The sequence below is a fragment of the Equus caballus genome, chromosome 16 (assembly GCF_041296265.1).
Source record: "Equus caballus isolate H_3958 breed thoroughbred chromosome 16, TB-T2T, whole genome shotgun sequence".
In the NCBI taxonomy this organism is placed as follows: Eukaryota; Metazoa; Chordata; class Mammalia; order Perissodactyla; family Equidae; genus Equus; species Equus caballus.
This window is the reverse complement of record NC_091699.1, coordinates 28,813,231-28,836,341: the sequence shown is the minus strand read 5'-3', so window position 1 is coordinate 28,836,341 and position 23,111 is coordinate 28,813,231. Positions and strand designations below refer to the sequence as shown.

Sequence of the window (23,111 nt, the reverse complement as noted above, 5' to 3'; positions counted from 1 at the left end):
AAATAATTTTATTAAGCACCCCCCCATGGCAGTTTTCTGGCATTCTATTGACACTAGTCATCGAATACCATGACTTCAAGGCACATGTCAGCTTTTCTGTCTATCCTGGAAGAGTAATGATACTTGATTTAACTCCAAACCATGGGTCATTAAGAGTGATTTAACTGTTAGCACAGTCCTTAGCGTCATGTCTGGGTCTCTAAGTGAAGGCTCTACTCGCGGCTTCGAAGGGGAAATTTTTTGTCAAAAGATTCACGTGATCCCAAACCCGTGGTTTGCAGGGAACTTTCTTAGTGCCTCTTGCTGCCAGTGCTTAACGGGGATATAATTAGCCGTCACCAGACGCTCCTTCTCCGGGCTGCACCAAGGTGTTTCCACTTCCTCAACTGCCACCCTGGCCTCGTCTGCAGCCCTTCTCCATGTTCAAACGGCTACGGTTTCATCTTGTGAAAGATTCCACTGGGGAGGGGGATTCGGCTCATCTATTCTTGCCCTAAGAGGGGCGTATTCAACTTCTTAAAATTCATCTCCCATTTTCCCCCGAATATTTCTGTTTCTTTCTGTATTAAAACTAGTTACCAACAACACTGATTTAGGCTATATTTTAAAGAACGGCGATTTTCCGTCAAGCTTACCCTGCCTGCCCGTATCACAGCATCAGTCTGCCTGAGCTAATTTGGCTTGTCAGTTAAGGAGAAGCACTGATAAGAGAGGGAGCAGGAGACAGTGGAAAAGAGGGTCTGAGCAGACCAATTACTCGCTTTAATAATTCAGCGTGTTTTGCAGTAATAGGTTACAAAGTAAATAGCACTACACATAAATGTCGTATTTCATTATTTATACACTCCAGAAATTGATGTTTAATTAAGTCACATGCTTGGGACTTTTAAGCGATTAAGGGGAAGCCTTGTCTGGGGCAGCGGGGAGGTGGCAAGGCTGCTTCTGCCTCTGAGCCTTCTCTGGTGTTCTGAGTATCATTTTCCCTTGAGTACAAGGTAGGCTTGAGCCAGGACAATGGGGGCAGCATTTTCCAAACGTCAGTCATTCTCACCCCAGTGTCAAAATTGTAATAATATGGCTACACTACCATTGCTAACTTTAAAAGAATTTTTAAAAATCTATCCTTGTTATAAACATAAGTGCATTTATTTAGTAACAGCTTTATTGCAATATAATTCAAATACCCTTTAAAGGAGTACAATGCAGTGGTTTTTAGTTTATTCACAGAGTTGTGCAACCATCTCTACTATCTAATTTCAGAACATTCCCATCACCCTAAAAAGAAACCCTATACTCCTTAGGCAGTCGCTCCGCATTTGCCCCTTCTCCCAGCCCCTGGTAACCACTAATCTGTTTTATGTCTCCGTGAATTTTCCCATGCTGGACTTTTCATATATATGGAATCAGGAAACATGTGGTCTTTTGCATTTTCCTCAGGCTCACAGGTCACTGATTTAGTGGTTCGTCTGTGTAGTAGGATGTATCAGGGCTTCCTTTTTTATGGTCAAATAATATTCCATTGTATGGAGATACTACATTTTATTTATCTGTTCATCAACTGATGGACATTGGGGTGGACTTTCTGGCCATTGTGAATAGTGCTCCTATGAGTATTTGTGTACAAGCTTTTGTGAGGACATATTTTCATTTCTCTTATGTATATTCCTGGGAGTGGAATTGCTAGGTCCTATGGTTGTTCTGTATTTAACGTTTTGAGGAACTGTTGAACTGTTTTCCAGAGTGGCTGCACCATTCTACTATCCCATTAGCAATGTTTGAGGGTCGTAATTTCTCCACATTCTAAGTATATTTACTTATTTATCTATTTATTTATCTTTTGGTGAGGAAGATTGGCCCTGAGCTCACGTCTGTGCCAATCTTCCTGTTTCGTATATGGGATGCTGCCACAGTATGGCTTGATGAACAGTGTATAAGTTCCTGCCCGGGATCCAAACCTGTGAACCCCTGGCCACTGAAGCGGAGTGCATGAAATTAACCACTATGCCACTGGGCCAGCCTCTAAGTATATATATTTTTTTAAAGGAAAATTTATATCACTGCCATAAATTGTCATCACTAAATAGAAGATAATTGTCAAATCAAACACTAGGAAAACTAAGCAATGTTACTCTTTTCTAACTTGGTACTCTTGCCTGCTGGAAGTTCTATATCTGAGGTCCACTGCCTTTTCAATTGAAAGAGAAGATTAAGCAACATTACAAAAGTGTTCAAGATGTATATTAGCACCAAGCTGAGACTTTATTAACATTGTTGAAAAAGAACTGAAAATGGAAGAACTTTCTCGCTCTGAGACTCCATGTTATTTGAGGCAGTGTCTAAATGCTAACTACCGCTTATGCATCACCCCGTTGGAACACGTGGAATGTGGAGGCACTGATGCCATGTGCAAACCTGTTTCATCTGGTTTCAGCAGTCAGCTCTGTGGTTACATTATACAAGTAACTCAGGTGGCCGGGATAGTGCTTGTGATGTTTTTTGTTTTTCTTCTCATGGTCTGGTGTTTTCTGAGAACTCGGGTAAATTTGAGAAACTGTTAAAGTTACTACATTCTTGATAGAATAATAGCTGTTAACCCAGTAATTCCATTTTGAGGGATGTAGTTTAAAGAAATAATGCAAAAGAAGAAAAACATCTATTGGCCTACACATGTTTAGTGCAAGACTTTTTTTTTAAATAACTGAAAGCAATTGGAAACAACTGAAAAAGGGAAATAATGATAAGCTATGGTGTTTGGATGGAAGGTAGATAGCCAGTTAAAATGATGGTTATGAAGATTTAAAAAGCAACAAGAAAAATAAAAGAATCAAATGGAAAAAGCTGAATCTAAAATTATATGTACACTATTAGGGCAGCTGTAAAAATATGTATTCCATGGAATAAAGACCAGAATGTAACATGCAGAAAAAATATCTTGTGGGGCAAGATTTTTTAAATCACCTTTACTATTTCAACACTTAATGTTTTATATTTTTAAAATTGAAAGGGTACATTGTGTGTTTTATTCCTTTTTTTCTGAAGATAGAGATTTTTAGTTATTTACATTGTCATGCTTATTGTATATAATGTTGTATACTTGATATAAATTATAATCAAAGAAATGTAATCACCAGCTAAACTAAGTTTTTGGAAGAAAATAAAGACCATGTCAGAATAAAAGGGAAGGTGCTTCTTACATGAGGTAGTCAAGGAAGGCCATTTTGCTGTCCAAAATAGGACAGGCTATGGACAGAGACTAGGAAGAACATTCCAGACAGAGGACATAGTGTGTGTGAAGGTCCAGTCTGTCCACAGCACTGGGTGTCTCAAGTAGAAAGAAGGAAAAGGTGATGGGTGTGGCGGTCACAGAACTGAAGGGCCAGGACATTAAAAGTATCTTTGAAATAGCAGTTGAAGGCCCCAAGAATGCTGACAGGAACTGGGGTGGGGAGGAATACTGTGAGCGAGGAGCTGAACTCTTCAGAGAGTGAAGAGGAGCAACTGTGAAGCGGAGAGATGACGCCAACGAGGACAGGGAGAAGGGGGCCCGGTTTCGCCCACAGACTCCGCTATGAAGCCGTGTTCCATGTCTGGCTGTGGCATGGAAGAGCAAGGAGGACACCAGCCCCATCTGCTGCCCCGAGGCCCCCGGGGCGGGGTAGGAAGAACACCCTCCACTCGGGGGGGCGGGGCTTCTGGGAGGTGGCGGCCTCACAAGGCAGCCATGTTTTCAGGAAGGCGGGTGAAGAGAATACTCTGAGAAAAGGCTGAGGATACACGGTGTTCCTGAGGGCATGGGGGAGGAGTTTGGGAGAGAGAGGTGAGGGGAGAGGTCAGCTCAGATGGTTAGTTCCTGGCTGTAGCTGAACTGCGGGCAGTTGTAGTACAAGTGTGTTAATATGGAAACTCCAGGGCCTCACCCGAGACCCAGTGAATTGGAATCTCTGTGAGCTGGAGTTTGCATGTTGACAGACTCCTCCGATGATTATGACGTGCAGCCAGGTAGGGAATCCCCTGTCCCAGTTGGTATCTGGTATCCCTTCCAGCTACGAGACTGAAGGAATGATGGGGACTTGGATCAGGGTCCTCACAGTGAGCAACAGGGAAGGAATGGACTCAATGGGCGTTGCAAAGGATGACTCAAGGGGAGAGATGAGAGAGGCGGTGTGAGTCCAAGGTGATTGGAAACACATTTTTAAGACCTAGTTAGGACTCTTTTTTGATTGCTAAGTTGTAAGTTTCTTTCAAACTGACTTAAGCAAAGGACAGTTTATTGGGTTAGTAAATGAACTGTCCAAGGTTAGGGTCAGGCACACTTGGATCCAGGTGCTCAAATAATGCCACCAGTGATCTGGTCCACCACTTTTTGGCTCTGCTTTCTACTGTTTTACGTTGACTCCCATTCAGGCTCTACCAGTGTGGTGGCCAAGATGGTTACCATCAGCTCCCGCCGTAGCAATAGGTCTTTGAAAATCCCGGACGACAAACATCCACTCCAGTCCCCTTTTATAAAGTCTGAATAAGAACACAGCTGGCCCTCAGTCAGAGCTGTGCTGCAGTCGCCCATCACCCATTCACTGCCAAAGCCTGGTGATTCAAGGGGTTAAGTCATAGGTTCAGAGACTCGACTTCCCCCGATCCTCGCTGAGTCTCGAGTGACATCTGAGAGGTGCTGAGTGCGCCATTGATAGGAGTTGGTGAAAGGCACACTGTTTCAGCGCCCTTACACTGGATTACTCATCGTGACCGCACAACACAAACGCTTATTACCTGAAGCCTGAGATTTTTAATGTAATGTGAGCGGTAATAGAGTGGGGGCGGCGGAGGTCTCGTTAAATCCCAATCATGGATACTTGAACTACCACCAGGAGAGACTTTTATTTGTCTTTTTTATTACCTGTCGCCAGACATCAAGGAAGATTGAAGTCCCTAGCCCCTGCTTTTTGTACCGTGCAGTGCCAAATCACAGAAGCCTACAAAGGAGAGAGGTGGCCTGCCGTGCTGCCAAGGGGTGCGAGCTTTTTTAATTAAAAAAAAAAGTATTTGTCAGATAGTTTGGGCACACACAGAAGATACAGATAATAACATAATGATTTCTGTGTGCCTTGCACTCATCTTAAGAAATAAATATTTAAGTCCCTAGAGATAATCACCATCCTGCATTTGATATTTGTCATCCTCATGCATATTTATTTTTACTACATTTGTCTGTGAACATACAATGGTGTTTTGCTTTTTTTTGAGGAAGATTAGCCCTGAGCTAACATCTGCTGCCAATCCTCTTCTTTTTGTTGAGGAAGACTGGCCCTTAGCTAACATCCGTGCCCATCTTCCTCTACTTTATATGTGGGACGCCTGCCACAGCATGGCTTGATCAGCAGTGTGTTGGTCTACACCTGGGATCCGAACCGGCAAACCCTGGGCCGTCGAAGTGGAGCATGTGAACTTAACCTCTGCACCACTGGGCTGGCCCTGTTTTGCTTTTTTTTTTTAAACTTTTTTGCACTGTGTTTATTTAAAGATTTTTTATTTTTTTCCTTTTTCTCCCCAAAGCCCCCCAACACATAGTTGTATATTCCTCGTTGTGGGTCCTTCTAGTTGTGGCATGTGGGACGCTGCCTCAGCTTGGCTTGATGAGCAGTGTCATGTCCGTGCCCAGGATTCCAACCAACGAAACATTGTGCCGCCGGCAGCGGAGCCCGCAAACCCAACCACTCGGCCACGGGGCCAGCCCCTGTTTTGCTTATTTTTAAGCTTCATCTAAATGGTATCCTTCTATTGCTATCCTTCTGTAAATTGCTTTTTTCCTCTTTCACCTTATGTTGATACATGACATTCTAGCTTATTCATTTTCACTGCTATGCAGTATTGCACTTAAACATATCAAATATGTTCATGATTCTCCTGTGCATGGACAGGAAGGTTATTTCTAATTTTTCACTGTTATAAACAGGGGTGCTGTGAACATTCTTGCATGGGTCTTGTGCAAATGTGCAAGAGTTTCTTCGGGTTATATACGTAGGAATAGAACTGGCGGAGTGGAGGGCGTATGTGCATCTCACTCCTGCTGGATGTTGCCCAGAGGCTCTCCCAGGTGTCTGGGCTGACTCACAGCGCCCCAGCAGGGCCTGAGCTGTCCGTGGTCTCCATAGCCGCTCAGAAACTCGTAAGGACAATTTTTATTTTATTTTTTTTATTTATCCAATTTTTATTTTATTTATCCAATTTTTATTTTATTCCTGAATTTTTGCCAATGTCAAAATAAAATGGAAACTCTTTATTGTTTGACTTTGTATTTCCCTGATTACCAAGGTGAAAACTTTTTCTTCATGTAGAAACCCCATGTGTAAAGCTAGACCAGGCAGAGTTGTTCTGTTTGGGTGCAGGGGAATGGTTCATATTTGTGATAGCTAATGAACTCCGTGAAAAGTGCTCAGGACGGTGGTTGGTACAATAAATATTTGAGAAAAAAAGAAAAGATCTGTAAGCTACTGCATTTATTGTTTTAGAACTCTTGGGTGATGCGCGCGTTCCTAAATATTGAGCATCATTCTAAGCAAATGAGTTGGCATTAAGTCTCTTTTGTAGCATATTTTGGCCAGTCTTTTGATGGTGCTTTCTAAATTGAATGTGACTGTAGCATTAACTGCGACACCTCTTCCCATCTTTTTGTGTAAGTTAATTGAGAGTTGGCTTTAAAAATAGCGAGTATGAAAAGCCATCCCTGGAGCTGAGGAGGAGAAGACGTCTGAGTCCTGAAGGCAGGGGTCCTCAAATTCACCAGGCACGCTCCTGATCCGGCGCCTTTGCTCTGACCCTGCCCTCCACCTGGAATGCACCTCACTCAGAAATGCACGTGGCTCACTCCCTCACCTCTTTCAAGTGCTTTGCACTGGAGAACTTTCTAAGTTACTTAGTTACTATTTGCTTTGACTGTTATTTCTTTCATTGTCTTTTCCTTATCCCCTCTAGAATGTAACTTCTGCAAGGACAGGCACCTTGGTCTGTTTTGTTCACTACTCTTGTCCCAACACCTAGAACAGTGCCTGGCACATAGTAGGTACTCAGTATAGATTTGTTGATTAATAAATGGGCTGGAGTTAGCAAGAAAAAGAGAGCAGAGAAGAGCATTTCCAAGAGAGAGAAAGAGACAATCCATGTGCCAAGACTTGGAGACAACCCAGCATGGTCCCATGACTGGGATGAGCTGGAGAGTACGAACATAAGTGTAATTACGACTATGATTATGAATGGCTGTGCACCCAGGCCAGGGGTGCTGGGAGCAGCTGCAAGAGATGTAAGTAGGAGCTGTGATCAGCAGTTTGGTCTTGATCTTGAGGGCAATCAGGAGCCCTTACATGATTTTAATCCAGGGAATAACATGATGCTATTTGCCTTTTGGAAGAACATCACTCTGGCAGCAATAAGAAGTCACAGGGTGGGGTTACGGATAAGATTGGAGGCAGGTGGACCACCTAGGGAGCTGTCACAGTGATGGAGGTGAGAGAAGATGGTAGGCTCTTCAGGTAGCAGGTAGCCACAGCGGGGTGAAGACAAGTGGGCCCTTTCAGGAGATCTTTAGGACATCTCTGCTGTCTCTTCCTGTGATCCCCAAAGTAAGTGAAAGCCGAGTAACTCTCTGCCTCTGGGCTTAGCTGAGCCAGGAGGCCGTGCTTCCTCTAAGCATGCTCTTAAGTAATCAGCCTGGAAAACTATCCAAAGTGCTCCACCCACATCTTCAGCTTTCCTCCTGGTGAAAGAAATCTGGAGCTGGACTGGCTTTATCCGACAGAGCAGTGAACAATGGAGCAGCGCACTGATTGAACTCGAAGTTTTTGGAAGGAAGGTGGCATTCAACGTCCAAGATCCCCTGGTCTCCAAATCTTTTGTGCAAGTAAATTAGTTTCATTTGTCTCAGGGCACCTTTTCGAGGCCAGCTTCTTCCAACTTGCCTGCAAATGCTTCTCAGTGGTGTGTTTGAGGCTTGGCTGCATCTCCTTGTCTGGAACAAATCTTTTATTACGAGGAAATAGCTGGATGATGATTCTGGACTCTTGGACCCTATTCCCCTCTCAGCTGTTGACTCAGTATTTGATACCTTGGTAATTTCCAGCTTAACCTGTCCCCTCTCCTGCCTGTTTGTCATTAATATGAATTTCAGACTGGAAGCTGAATTTCATACCTACCACCTCAGCAATCTTGAGCGAGACGGTCAGGATTAACACCTGTTTCTCCGAGACTCTCCCAAGATCTAATGGACACACATATGTTGTTTTCTTTGCTCACCTCCTGGACTTGCGTGATTTTCCTTTGGTCCTGTGGTCATGCATTCCACCGCAACCTAAAACCATCCAGATGATGGGAATATCATGTTGCTTGTTTCACATGGGAAAGCCATGACCCACCCTCCTCTTGTTCAAGTTGCATTTAAATCTAATTTCCATGGCCCGTGCGAGTGGGAGCGCCACAGCCCTGGTGTCAGCTGTTGAAGTTTAGCAATACTATTTCCAAACATGGACCAGTAGGCAGCCAGCAGGCACTAGACAGCTGAGTGCTGGCAGAAAAAGCCTCAGACACCTATAGCAGGCCAAACAGTGACTCATCCTGCTCTTGCCAGGATAAATATGGGAATAAATGGTATTTTTCTCTAAGCAGGAAGAATTGTCAAAATGCTTATCGCTTTATAAAATATAACAGATTGTGCCTGTTCATGTTTTGAAATGTTCCAACCATTCACTAGCTGGGTTTTTTTTTTTTTTTTTTTGATGAGTTTAGTAATCGCTTTTACTTGTTTTTCTTCTTTCTAGGAGGTCAGGGGAATCCAGGAGTTTCCAAGCTGTGTTGCCCCCCGAGCTCTGGATGCACCTGGCCGTGGTGGCCTGTGGCAATCGCCTGGAGGAGACGCTGGTTATGCTCAAATCGGCTGTTCTCTTTAGCCACAGAAAGATGCAATTTCACATCTTCACTGAAGACTCTCTGAAGCCCGAGTTTGATAAGCAGGTGAGTTTGTGGACATCATGGCACGTGGTTTGCTGAGGGCACGCAGACTGCATTTGGGGAATTGTGTGCCATTTGGGAAATGCATCGTGTATTTTGCTGCATACTTTACTGTGTGTCCATGAACCCTGAGCCAGCCTTACTGTTCTCCTCTATAATATAGGGTTAGTTGCATCTGCCTTGTAGAGATAGTGTGAGGATGAGATGAGATGATGTGCTTAGAGCACTGGGGCTCAGTCCCTCTTGGTGTTATCAACACTGTCTCATTTGGGGAACAGGTAGCTTATTTTTATCTATTTATGTATGGTTTTTGAATGGCAAGTGATATATGTTCATTCAAATAAATTCAAAGAATCTAGATGTTATAAAATAAAAGATGGATGTCCTCGCTATCCTTCAGTCCCACCCAAGCAACAATCAGAGTTAACAATTTTGAGCAATTCTTCCATATGTTTTTTTCACGTACAGGTGTGTGTGTTTATGTATCTGTGTGAGTGTGTATATATGTATATTTGTGTATAGAGACATATACACGTATAACACACGTATGTATGTACCCAGATTAAAATGTACTTCGTTTACAAAATCAGGAGTATTCTCTCTGTGTTGTTCTGGGACTTGCTTTTCCTCATTTAAAACCATGGCATCAGCATCATTCCAGGTCAGGACTCATACACTCTTGCCTCATCCTTTTTGGTGACTGCATAGTATATTATTATGTGTCTGGGTCATCATTTATTCGACTGTTCCTATACTGAGGAACGGATAACGTTTTTGTACCAGGACAAAGGAGCACTTTGGAAATGCCTCTTCTCCCAGTCCAGGTATCTACATGACTTTGCAGACCAAGCTTTATTTTCCTTGTAACTCTTCTCTTGCAAGAAGTTCTTGAGTGCTGGCAGAGCAAGAACGTGTTTTGTTGTGTATCTACCAACTTGAGTGAACAGTGCCGCATCCTGCTACCGGGTTAGCTGCACTGATGAGAAACACCCAAGAAGCACTTTGGGCAGAGAAAGGCTAGTGACAGAAAGCTAGAAAATGTGTTATGTTATCTAAAGAAAAAAGTTACCATGACATCTTCACCAAGAGAAGCCAGGGGAACAAATGATCTTGGGGCTTTGAAATTGGTTAGAAAATACCTTGAAAAAGATCAGAGTCAGGTGAAAGGGAAAGGAAACAGGTTGAAACACACATAGATAGCTGCTCTGAAGCTGAGGTGTAAGGGAAATGACAATAATAATAATAATAGCAATAAAAAATAGCATTTATTGGGGCCAGCTGGGTGGTGTAGTGGTTAAGTTCGTGCACTCCGCTTCGGCAGCCCAGGGTTCACAGGTTCTGATCCTGGGCGTGGACCTACACACTGCTCATCAAGCCACTCTATGGTGGCATCCCACTTACAAAACAGAGGAAGATTGGCACAGATGTTAGTTCAGGGCCAATCTTCCTCACCAAAAAAATAAATAAAATAGCCTTTATTAAGGGCTTACAATTTATGATTTACTCTTATTTAATTCCTACCTAAACCCTTTGAAGATGGTAACAATCATGTCTCTATTTCCCAAACTGAGATCATTGAGACTTAGAGAGTTTTCGTGTCTTGCTCATCAGGTGTCAGTTCAAGGTTACTGACTCAGACCTCCATGAACTTAACCTGTGTGATGCTCCCTCCCGAGCTAGTAGACAGAAAACTCAGCTCCGCTCTTTACTTGCTGTGTGATCTCCGCCAAGTCTTGTGACCTGTTTGAGCTTCAGTTTCCCCATCTGCGACTTGGGGCTAGCAGGATTGATAAAAGAGGTGATATATCTGTACTCAGGGAAGGCTAAGTCAGGCTGCACTAACTACTCCCAAAAAGCTCAGAGACTTTCCGCATGTCTCACGCGGGCGGCAGGGTCTCCGTCCCCACAGCCACTTAGGTCTGGGAACAAGGTTGACAGACTATTCGTGCCTGTCTGTGCAGCTGCTGGAACACTGGCTTCTGCAGTTCTTGCGATGCCGCTGCAGGAAAGACAGCGACTCTCAGATCCCCACTGGGCTTTTCACCCCTCGCCTTCACAGTGACTCAGGTCTTTTCTGGTGACATTTAACTGTCCAGAAGCAGTCACAAGGCCCACCCAACTCCAAGGGGGCTGAGAAGTACTCTTTGTGCTGGAATGGAGGAAGCTGGCTGTGAACAAACGCTAGGAATGTCTTGTACAATGTCCATCTGACAAGTACTTATTGAGTACCTACAGTATACTAGAAGCTAGGGCATGAAGATGGAGCAGAACAAAATTTTTAGAAAAGAGAAGGGGGAGGAAGATGTGTATGTGTAACTACACATGTGTGGCAGATTGTATTTTCCAAAGAGGCCCCCAGGGCCCCCAAGGCCTATTATGCACACCCTGTGTGCTTCCCTCCTACACTGTCCCAGGGTTGCTCTGTGTGACCAATTACATAGGGAAGAGATGCTGCTGTGTCCCTTCAGAGGTGAGGTTTGAACAGGCGCTGTACCTTCCATCTTGATTGCTCTCTCCCTCTCTCTCTCTCGTGGGTCACTTGCTCTGGGGGCAGCCAGCTGCCATGTCAGAGCTGCCCTTGGAGAGGCCTGCGTGTGAAGGAGCAAAGGCCTCTTGCTGACCCTCGGGTGAGTGAGCTTGGAGACAGACCCTCCAGCCCAGCAAGCCTGCACATGACTGTGGCCCCAGCCAGTAGTTGGGCTGCAACCTGATGAGAAGCCCTGAGCCAGAACAACCCAGCTCGCAGGTTCCTGACCCTAAGAACCTATATGGGATAATAAATGTTTTTGGTTGTAAGCTACTAAGTTTTGGGGTAATGTGTGTGTATATATAAAATAGAATGTGCCAAATGTCCTGTGACATCTGAGGCTAGGTCATAGGAAAGATACAGCTTCTGTCTGGCTCTTTCTTGGGATTCCTGCCCCTGGAACCCGGCCAACGTGCAGTGAGGAAGCCCAAACTAGCCCTTATGGAGAGACCACATGGAGAGGCCCACACAGACAGGAGCTAGCCTCAACGGCCAGACATGTACGTGAATGCGCCTTCAATGATCCAGCTTCTGGCCTTCAAGGCCTCCAGCTGAGGCCCAGACATCATGGAGCAGAGTCAAGCTGTCCCTTGTGTGCCTTGTCTGCATTCCTGATCCATGGAATCTAGGAGCATAATAAACAGTTATTTCATACTACTAAGTTCTGGGGTAATTTGTTATGAGCCACAGTAATTGGGACATTATAAATCAGGAGCTAAATCGTATGGGAAGATCATTGCAGATGCTTGAATTGCCCTGATGACTTTACCCCTTCGATGGCTCATTTCCTCAGGTCTTTGTTAGACCAGTGAAACTCAACCAACAGAAGAGATTATATTAGAGAGTGCAAAGCTAGGCAGGGCATGTGGTGTCACCCCTTTCTTGTCCATGCTGGGATTATGATGCGGGTTTAGATTTAAAACATTGGCTCTTACATAAGTCACAGAACTTCTCCAAGAGCCAGTTTCTTCATCTGTGTCAAGAGCTAAGCAAAAACTTTAGTGGATACACAAAAGGGGCAAATGATTCTCACTCTGCTTATTGCAGAGTGTCATTGTGGGGCTGAACCAGGTAATCTGTTTATTCTCCCATTCCACAAAGATTCTTTGGAACAGCTCCTATATGTTGGGCACTGTGTTAGCCCTGAAGTAGGAGATAGCAGCTGTTGGTGTCTGCTCAGCCACAGGAGATGCTGATGTGAGAGGCGGGTTATGCAACCTTCTCAAGGCTGTCAGTTCTGACACTGAGGCATTATGGGAATATCCATAATTTCTTGTGATAACTTCCTGGTAAGCCCACGGCTACATACCTCAGGGTAAAAGCAAAACAAAACAAAATGCTAATTGTCATCATGATTCCTCTGGAAGCTGCATTGCAGGCGAGTTCTGTTATATTTAAGTAGAATGTTTTTTAAAGCTGCTTAAGGACAATGTGTCTGATGGTATTTACCATCCACATTTAGATATTTAATACCTTAAAGTTTCATTTATTTTTGTCATCTCCCAATATAGAAGCAGAAAAGGCCAGCTGGTTGATTTCCCAGCCTCTCCAGGCAGCTCAGGATCAGACATCTGCTTTAGGTTTTGCTAATCTGTGCTCCTGCCCCAGACTCAGAATTGGCAAATAGTGGGACACAGAAGAGGGGATGGCCACCAATCCATTCTGGTGATAGATGGGGCCGGTGGGGCAGCAACATCCTCTGTGTGTGTGTGTGTGTGTGTGTATGTGTATGTTTAACTTTGCCATGGGAAGAGGTGCCAAGAGGAACTTCCAGTGGCTGGAGTCAGTATACTACTCAAATATATGCATAGTAACAAATATAACTGGCCTGAACATTCCAGTTAAAAGATATAGATTGGCAAGTGTAGATAAACCCTTCTAGAAGATAGGGTGCTAAAAATCAAAGAGTCAAGGAAACTGTTAGACCTGAGGACCCTCCCGTTCTAACTTCCCGGGCTGATTTTGGGCTCTTGTGCAGTGGCACACTTGTCCTGGGTATTCGTGCCCAGTGTGCGTTCTGACTGGTTGGTCCTGTTGCACTGAATGTTTGTGCCCAGTGTCAGTTCTGATGTGTCTGTGCAGCTGTACTGGGTGTTTGTGCCTGATGGGGATTCCGATTGCTCAGTGCCCTTGGGAAATCAGTTGTCAAATACTTTGACTCTCACTCCTACTCTTTCTCACTCTGAGATTTCTCTCCCAAACATCCATCTCAAAACTGCAAATTTAAAGCCTTCCCAGTGGTATGTTTTTTCACAAATTTTTATGTGACTATATAAGCAATATATGTACATTGTGAAAAAAAAGTCATAAAATCATAAATGAAAAATATCAACCATGATACTAATGCTCAGGAAGGACAATTCTGGTGTCTTTATTCCCATTCCTTTTCATTTCAGCATCAGAAGTGGGATCATAGTTTATATTCTCTTTCTATCACTGACATTTATATTATCAATTTCTTCCAAAACAGGATCAACCAACTTTTTCTGTAAAAGGCCAGATAGTAGCTGTTTCAGGCTTTGCAGGCTGTATGGTCTTGCAGCTACTCAACTCTGCTCTTTATCATAAGAACAGCCATAGAAATATGTGAACAAATGGGTGTGGCTGTGTTCTAATGAAACTTTTATTTCTGGAGACTGAAATTCAAGTTCGTGTGATTTTCATGTGTTGCAAAATATTACTCGCGTTTTTATTTTTTTCAACTATTTAAAAATGTCTAACCGTTCTTGGCTTGTGTGTTATTTTTAGCAGGCTGAATTGGGCCCACGCACAACCGTAGTTTGCTGACCCTCATTCCATGACATTGTCACCAGTGGCTGCATAGTATTCTGCTGTGTAGACATACCCCAGAGCTTATTTAACCAATCTCATGTTTAGGTTGTTTCCCATCTTTCACCGTTACAAACAACACTATAACAAACACCCTTGTAATAAACATATGTGCACTTTTGGAAGTTGTCCTTCGGGTAAATTCTTAGAAGTAGAATTATTATGGCAATGGGAAGGCATTAACTCAAAAAATTAAGAAGATACACAGAGGGCAAGTAAGCTATGAAAGACTACTCAACATCATATGTCATTAGGGAATTGCAAACTAAAACGAGATACCACCACACATCTCTTAAATGGCTAAAATCCACAATACTGACACCACCAAATGCTGATGAGAAAGTGGAGCAACAGGAACTCTCACTCATTGCTGGTGGGAATGCAAAACGGTTCAGCCACTTCGGAAGGTGGATTGGTAGTTTCTTAGAAAGCTAAATGTTTCTTGCTATTTACCCAAATGAACTGAAAAATTGTCCACACAAAAACTTGCGCGTGAATGTTTATAGCAGTTTTATTTGTAATCACCCAAAACTGGAAGCAACCAAGATGTACCTCAGTAGGTGAGTGGATAAATAAACTGTGGTACATCCAGACAATGGAATATTATTCAGTGATAAAAAGTAAATAAACTATCAAGCCACAAGAAGACATAAGGGAACCTTAAATGTATATTGCTAAGTGAAAGAAGCCAATATGAAAAAGCTATATACACTATGATTCCAACTACGTGACATTCTGGAAAAGGCAAAACTAAGAGACAGTAAGAAGATGAGTGGTTGCCAGGAGTTTGGATGGAGGAGGAAGAGAGGGATGAACAGGTGGAGCAGAGGGGATTTTTAGGTTAGTGAAACTATTCTGTATGATACTGTAATGGTAGGTACAGGACATCTTGCATTTATCAAAACTTGTAAAATTATACAACACAAAGAATGAACTCTGATGTAAACTATGGACTTTACTTAATAATGCATGGATATTGGTTCAGTGGTAACAAACGTACTGCGCTGTGCAAGATGTTAATAACGGGGGAAGCTCTGGTGAGGAGGGAAGGGAACAGGATATATGGGAAGTCTCTGTACTTCTGCTAAGTTTTTCTGTAAACATAAAACTGCTCTAAAAAATAAAGTCTATTAAAGTAATTTGGCTATAAAATTAACATATGCAGAGAAAGGGATATATACTCACTGTAAAAATTCTAAAGAGTACAGAAATGTAAACTTAGAAAGCAAAACCACCACCTCCACAGGTGCCCACTTTTAGCAGTTTGGTTCATACTCGTCTAGACCTTTCTGTCATGTAAAATATATATGCCTATATTTTTCCCTATAACACAGAACTATATTATAAATATTTTTTTGCACTTTGCTTTTTCTAAAACCTAACTATGTATCATAACTGTTTTTCCATGCCGGCACATACAGGTCTACCTTATTCTAACTGTGCCTTAGTTTTTTGTATACTTCTACCATAATTAATTTTCCCAATTCCCTATTATTGGGCATTTGGTTTTTTCTCTCTCTCTTTTTTTTTTAATTAAAAACTAGGTTTTGGTGAAAGTCCTTGTACCTCTGTCTTTTGGGTTTGATGTTACCAATTTCCAAATTGCTCTCTTGGAAATTTGTTCAAATTTATACTCCACTTGCAGTATTTATGTACCAATTTCCCATCCTCACCAACTCTGGATGCTATTTCTTGAAATCCTAGCAGTGGTCTTGCATTCATTCAGTGATGAAGTTAGACTTGCTATATAAGTTGCCGGAGTGATTTCCACTTGACCGTTCTGAAGCTTTGGTGGTTTTCCACGATTCGGAGGTCTAATCGCCATCCTCTTGCCTTCCATGTTTTCCAGTTGCGACAGTGGCCTGACTCCTATACAAAGAAGTTTGAGCACAGGATCTACCCCATCACATTTTCAGTTGGCAACCCTCAGGAATGGAAGAAATTATTCAAACCCTGTGCTGCCCAGAGACTCTTTCTTCCGGTAGGAACACCTGCTTTTAATAAGATGCTGCTTCGGAGAGAACTGCTCTTGGAAATGTGGTGAAATTAACTGGAGTGTGTTTATAGAGACATCTTACTAACAGCTGAAAATGTGTTTCTCTCGGGTTCTGTAGGTGATGGTCTTAGTCTGCAGGGTGTATAGAGAGAGACCTATGTTGGAGAAGTTCTCTTTCCCAAAGATTGAGGGACCGAGAGCATCCAAAGCGTGTCTTGGGTTATAGGTCTTTGTGACTGTGGCTCCACCCTTTGGTAGCTGTGAACCTCAGGAGACCCCCCAACTTCTCTAAACCCCGGTTTCTTCCACAGGCTTGGCACATAGTTGGCCCTTAATAAATGGGAGCTTTGATTATTATTATTTCACTTAAAACAGTAACTAGATGTAGCCGTGCCAGGGGATAATTCAGAAAAGGTCCAGAATTCTGGTTCAGGCTTTCAGTTTTGAATTTTTAAATTGAATGTTTTTCTTTCCTTTTTAAAAATTCTAAATAGAAAAACCACTGACGATATATCAAAACTGAGACTATCATTGAGCCAAGACGGCAACTTTGAATTGTGAATTGCACTGAGTGTTCGTTAGGTGCCAGGCCCTGGCTTGGTGATGGTGAGATGGCAGTGAACAAGACAGCCGCGGTCTCACCCCCTTTGAGTGTGAATCCAGCCGGGCATTGAATAGGCAGCTAGAAGTGTGATCTGTGCTGAGGTGGAGAACGGTCTCGTGGATGTGTGTAACGTGACATTGCCCTCTGGTCTGGGAGAGGCCGTAAGATGTTCTCTTGAGGCACGGCATTTATGCTGAGGCGTGGATGAAGAAGTAGGGGTCACTGAGTGACAAGGGCTCGGGGATAATGACAGAGAAAAGGGTTTCAGGAAGATGGAACGGTGTGTACAAAGGCCCTGAGTTGGGAAGGAGTGTGCTTGAGAAAATAAAAAAAGATACTGTAACCAGAAAAATAGAGTGAGGTGGGATCGAAGCTGGCGTTTGCAGGCGCTGTAAGCCATGTTGAAGTGTCTGGTCTTTGGGTTACAGGCAGAGATGCCATTGGTTGATTTCCAGCATGGAAGTGGGATGAGCTGACTACTTGTGTTTTAAAGAGGACACACTGGTTCATTACAGTGCGGACAGTGGAATTGCTGAGGCCAGTCAATAATAACTTGGGCTATGGAGGGTGCCTTAGGGATGGATTCGGAACCTGCCTGAGAAATAGAATGTACCAGTCCTCATGATTGGCTGCTTGTAAGAGTTGAAGGCAAGTGAGGTAACAAGGATTTCACCCAGTTTTCTGACCTGAACAACTATTAAGCATGACCGGTTTGAAATTGCCGTTATCCAGCTATTTATGACCTACACAAAAGACAGTTTGTTTTGGTTCAACCTAAATGGTTGCTGATGCTATTTAGAGATGGAAAAGCCTGGAGGAAGACCAGTTTTGGTAAGGGAGAAGAAGAGTTTAATTTGGGTGATGTTTTAATTTTGAGGTACCTGGGAGACATCCATACAGGGAAGTCTTACCATCTGTTGGTCTGAAACCCTAAATTAGCATTTCCCACACAGAACCTGTGAGAAGAGCAAGGGCTCGATGCACTGGTGGCTCTGATCTGCTGCACAAGCTTGCTAACCCATTAAAGCACCCGTTTCTCACATGCCACACACCTTTATACATGTTGTGAGATGAAATTAATTACATGGAAATGGAGGTAAGCAAAGACTGCCTCAAATTGGCACTCAAATCTCTAGGTTGCTGATGTAAAAACTAATTACCATTTGTGAAAATGAGAAAAAAAAAAGTCAGGTTTTTGCTTCCTGTCTCCACTTTAGGGGAAAAGAAGTATTAAATAGCCATGATTCCTGTTGGAAAATTGTCTCTCTAACCTATCCAAAAAATGTTAGCAACCCAGTGGAACCACATTTGAATTTTCCCTGACCTTGAATTGTGACTTTATTGCTGCAGTTAAAAAACAAACCCACCATGATGGTTTTCATTCATTCCAACTAAGTAAGTATTCCATTTTGAATGACAAATGAGTGCTGGCATCCCTTATCTGCTTTTGATAATGGAAACCGGGGCTCCTTGAAAATAATAAGGAGAGATTGTGGTTGACAGGACATTTACCTTCTCTGAGTTGTGTATCAAAACAGTAGATTATGAACGTGGCATTTTTCTGCATCAGTAAGACATATGGATCCTCAGGATAATTTGAAATAAAGTCTAGGTGATGTTTTCCTTGAAATTCATCTCTATAAAACCAAATCAGGTATGCTGCTGATGCACACAGAGAAGATGGAGATCCTGAAATGCAAGCATTCCAGCAAGTAGTCGGTCAATTGACTGAGGCCACAGTCTTACCGATTTTCTAAGGGGCTGTCATCTACCTGCAACCTGTGGGAGAAACTCTTTCTCTGGTAAGATTTTACTATCAGAATAAGATCAGAGCACAAGGCTTTGCAACTCAAGCCTATTAGATTCTCAACTACAATTAGTGGAATTCACATCCTACCAATTCAAGATTTATGAAGTCCTAAAAGTCAGTGGATATTTACTTTTCTATTTCTGTGAATAATGGTCCTAAAAACAGGACCGTTATTAGTGCAAACTAAACTGCAGATGGTTTGATTAAGCTCTGCAAGACGCATACTGCTTTCAGGTAATTCAGAAGCTTAAGGTATTTAAAACAATATGCCAATTGCAAATAAATCAAATCTGTATTGAAATTGATCCTGGAGGACTTTGCCCTTTTTAGCAAAGGCAAGGAAGCCTTTACTTCTGTAAGAATAATTGAGTTTCATGAATTCACATCACCTCGCCCCCATTTAATAGGAATTAGTGGGATTTTATAATGGATCTATACGTTTTGTTACATGCTGTGCCTGTCTGATTACAAGGACCTGTCTCCTCAATAATTGTGCTTCTCTGGGGACCCTAGAGATAGTTAAACCGTGACAGAGATCACTGGATTGCAGAATCTTCAGAAACTTTATTGGCAAGCGGGACCTCATACGGTAACGTGAGGTAGGTAAAGGCAGTCTCCAGGCCTCACCCAGGGAGAAATTTAAAAAAACTTTTTTTAACCAAGTTTTAATAAGTTCTGAGATTATATTAATGTCTGATGTCTTTCTCACCCCCATCAGTTGCTATAAGCATCCACACTCAAGAAAGATGTTAGGGAAGAATTTTATGAAGAGAGACAGGATAAAATTGCTTCCAGCCTCGACCTGTAAATTTGTCCTGAGAGTTTTCAGACTCTATATTTCCAACAAATTTGTCCCATTCTTTAATATTTCAGAGGAGTACCACGCCAAATAAACAAAATTCTTACATTCCCTGGATTTTCTGTATCACATCAAGGGCAACACATAAAATCTTCCCTTTTTCCACACATGGTTTGTTAAAGAGGTCTGTAAGTGGGTCCACTATTTGGAAAACTGTGTGCTTACTAGAGATGTTCTAATGAGTTTGCCATAGGCTAATGGAAAAGGGAGGTTTACTTGACTTGGACAACTTTTTATAATTAAGGTCAAGCCTCTGTATTATTATTAATATTATACCTCTGCATTAGTAATTAACACTGAGGCTCCCTTGGAAATAACCCTTTTAATATCAACAAATATTGACAGGTGACTAGGAATATATAAAAAATCTTATTAAGAGGAACGTCAATTAGAATCACCATAAATGATGTCTGTATATTTCATCAAGCACCAAGAGGCCATAAATTATTGGGATGAGATTAGCTACTAAAAAGATGACATGAAATGACCCTATATAACAATTTTGTTGAACCAGCTTTCCACAGTACTTATCATTTGCTCACACGTTATTAAAGGTTTGACATTCAGGATGTTAGTTAACACCTCTTGGTTGTGTGGGAGAGAAACTCAACTCCAACTAGCTAGGTAAAGAAGGAAAGTTATTGGCTTATATGACTGCAAAGTCCAAATGATAGGGCTAATCCCAAGCACAGCTAGATCCAGGGGCTCCCGTCTGTCACCAGGGGTCTGTCTAGCTCTCCGTCAGTCCCTTGCAAGGCTCACCCCATGAGCATGATGATGACTTGAAGCAGCCAGAGATCCAAATTCTAGAAGCTTAGCTACTGCAGTAGAAAAGAGCATGGCAGGGTGGCGACATCTGAAATGATGACAAGAGAACTCTACGGAATTGCTCCCCAGTGAAACAAACGTAACTGGTGGAGATTATTTTTAAAACAATTATCTAGAGCCTTTGGAAATTGTCCTAAAGGCCTAAGCAAACAAAGACACAGACTTCTTATTCAAGAAAATCTACTAAAACTCAGTAAGAAGGAGCAAGAATCTGTGACATTTGAACCATGACTTCCTTCCCACTCCCTCTCTCCTTCTAGCCTAGCGTAACGGAAACTCAACTCCAGGCTGTTCATCAAGAGCACGGGGATCCTCTCCCCACAGCTCCCATTTGAGGGATATGGTGCTTCCTTGGGAGAGGCAGGCCATCAGCATTTCTCACCTCCGCCAGCTAAGGGTTGCAGAGCTTGAATTCCAGGCAAATGTGGCCAGGGTTCAGGGACTCCCTTAGCTAAGAGCACGCGGTAGCTTCATGACAACAACAAGCTAAACTATAGGCCAATTAGTTTACAAGGGAGAACCAGGAAAAGCGACAGATAAAAAATACCCTCATGGTGTCAGAACAAAGTCCAAAGACTGGCCTGGAGAACTATCCTGCAAATGGGGCTGAATTTAGTTGGGTCAGACTACAGAGCAATTTATGCCCCAGGCCGTTGTCAAAGACAATAGAGCAATCAGCTGGCAATTAGTAGAGGCTAATAGCTTGGTGTATGTAATGCCAACAGAGGCAGACAGCTTAAGAGAAAGATTAGAGAAAGAGTCAAAGAGTCAGTCACAGAGAGCCCTGATAAAACCGTTGTCATCCCAGGGTGACTGTGGACATGCCCAAGGCTGCAGACACTGAGGAACATCATAGGCTTCACACAGCGGGTGAATGGACTTCACTAAAATAGTCCAGTCAAGATGCTAAACAAATAAACAAGCAAATAACGTCAACAAGCCCTGCAACCTGAGGAGGGGGCAGGAGGAGAGGATCAGTATCCAGAGTTGCCACAGAATATTATCTAAAACATCCTAAAAAAAAAAATATATATATATATTATATTGTCATGTCTTTTCTGTTCCTCTAGTCTTCCCTTACTGCTTTCTTTTGCATTGAGCGAATATTTTCTAACATAGCATTTTAACTTAACAAATTTTTCCACCAAAATAGAGTTGGGAAAAAAAAAATTACTAAAGAAAAACAGGCACATTTTGTAATGCTGAAAGTGTTAATCCACAAAGAAGATAGAACAATTATAAACATATATGCATCTAACAACAGAGTCCCAAAATACATGAAGCAAAAGCTAACAGAATTGGAGGGAGAAATAGGCAATCCACCAATAATAGTGGGAGACTTCAATGCCACACCTGCATTAATGGATTAAGTACTAGGCAGAACCTCAACAAGGAAATAGAAGACGAACAACACTGTAAACCAGCTGGACCAAAAAACAGAACACTCCACCCAACAGCAGCAGAACACACCTTCTTCTTCTTCTTTTTTCAAGATTGTCACCTGAGCTAACATCTGTTGCCAGTCTTTTTCTTTTTTCCTTCTTCTTCTTCCCAACCCCCCCCAGGACATAGTTGTATATTCTAGTTGTAGGTCCTCCTAGTTGTGCTGTGTGGGACACCGCCTCAGCGTGGCCTGGTGAGCCGTGCTATGTCCATGCACAGGATCCAAACCATCAAAACCCTGGGCCACCGAAGTGGAGCGCAGGAACTTAACCACTTGGCCACAGGGCCGGCCCCTCACAGATTCTTCTGAGTGCTTAGGGAACATTCTCCAGGATAGATCATATGTTAGACCATAAAGTAATCCTCAATAAACTTGGAAGTATTGAAGTCATATAAAGTATGTTCTCTGACCCCAGTGGAATGAAATTAGAAGTCAAATAACAAAGAAATTTGGGAAGTTCACACATATATGGAAATTAAACAATACACTCCTAAATAACCAATGGGTCAAAGAAGAAATTACAAAGGAAATTAGAAAATACTGTGAAGGGCTGGCCCAGTGGCAGGGTGGTTAAGTTCACATGCTCTGCTTCAGCAGCCTGGGGTTCACAGGTTCAGATCCCAGGTGTGGACCTAGCACCGCTGGTCGAGCCATATTGTGGCGGCATTCCACATAAAATAGAGGAAGATTGGCACAGATGTTAGCTCAGTGACAGTCTTCCTCAAGCAAAAAGAAGATTGGCAACAGATGTTACCTCAGGGCCAATCTTCCTCACAAAAAGAAAAAAAAATACTTTGAGATGAATGAAAAGTTGAAGACACAACATACCAAAACTTATGGGAGGCAGCTAAGGCAGTACTTAGATTGAAATTTATAGTTGTGAATTGCCACATTACAAATGAAGAAAGATTTTGAATCAATAACTTAACCTTCTACCTTAAGACGCTTTAAAAAGAAGAGCAAACTAAATCCAAGCAAGCAGAAGGAAGAGAATAATAAAGATTAAAATAAAAATGAATGAAATAGACAATAGAACAACAATAAAAGATAACAACAAAACTGAAAGTTGATTCTTTCAATTTTGTCAAAGTTGATTGACAAAATAGACAAACCTATAGCTAGAAGGAGCAAGAAGAAAAGATAGAAGACACAAATTACTAAAATCAGGAATGAAAGAGGGGACATGACTACTAACATTACTGATATAAAAAGAATTATAA

At 42.4% G+C, this 23,111-nt stretch overlaps 1 protein-coding gene across 1 annotated transcript in view; it reads left to right on the top strand.

Annotated features, from left to right (window-relative positions):
• Nucleotides 1-23,111, top strand: part of GXYLT2 (glucoside xylosyltransferase 2) — an 83,745-nt gene that overhangs the window by 13,159 nt on the left and 47,475 nt on the right. Inside the window, exons 2-3 of the mRNA XM_023620084.2 lie at nt 8,805-8,997; nt 16,200-16,331. Of these exons, the coding sequence (XP_023475852.1) occupies nt 8,805-8,997; nt 16,200-16,331 (325 nt within the window). The remainder of the gene's footprint in view (nt 1-8,804; nt 8,998-16,199; nt 16,332-23,111) is intronic.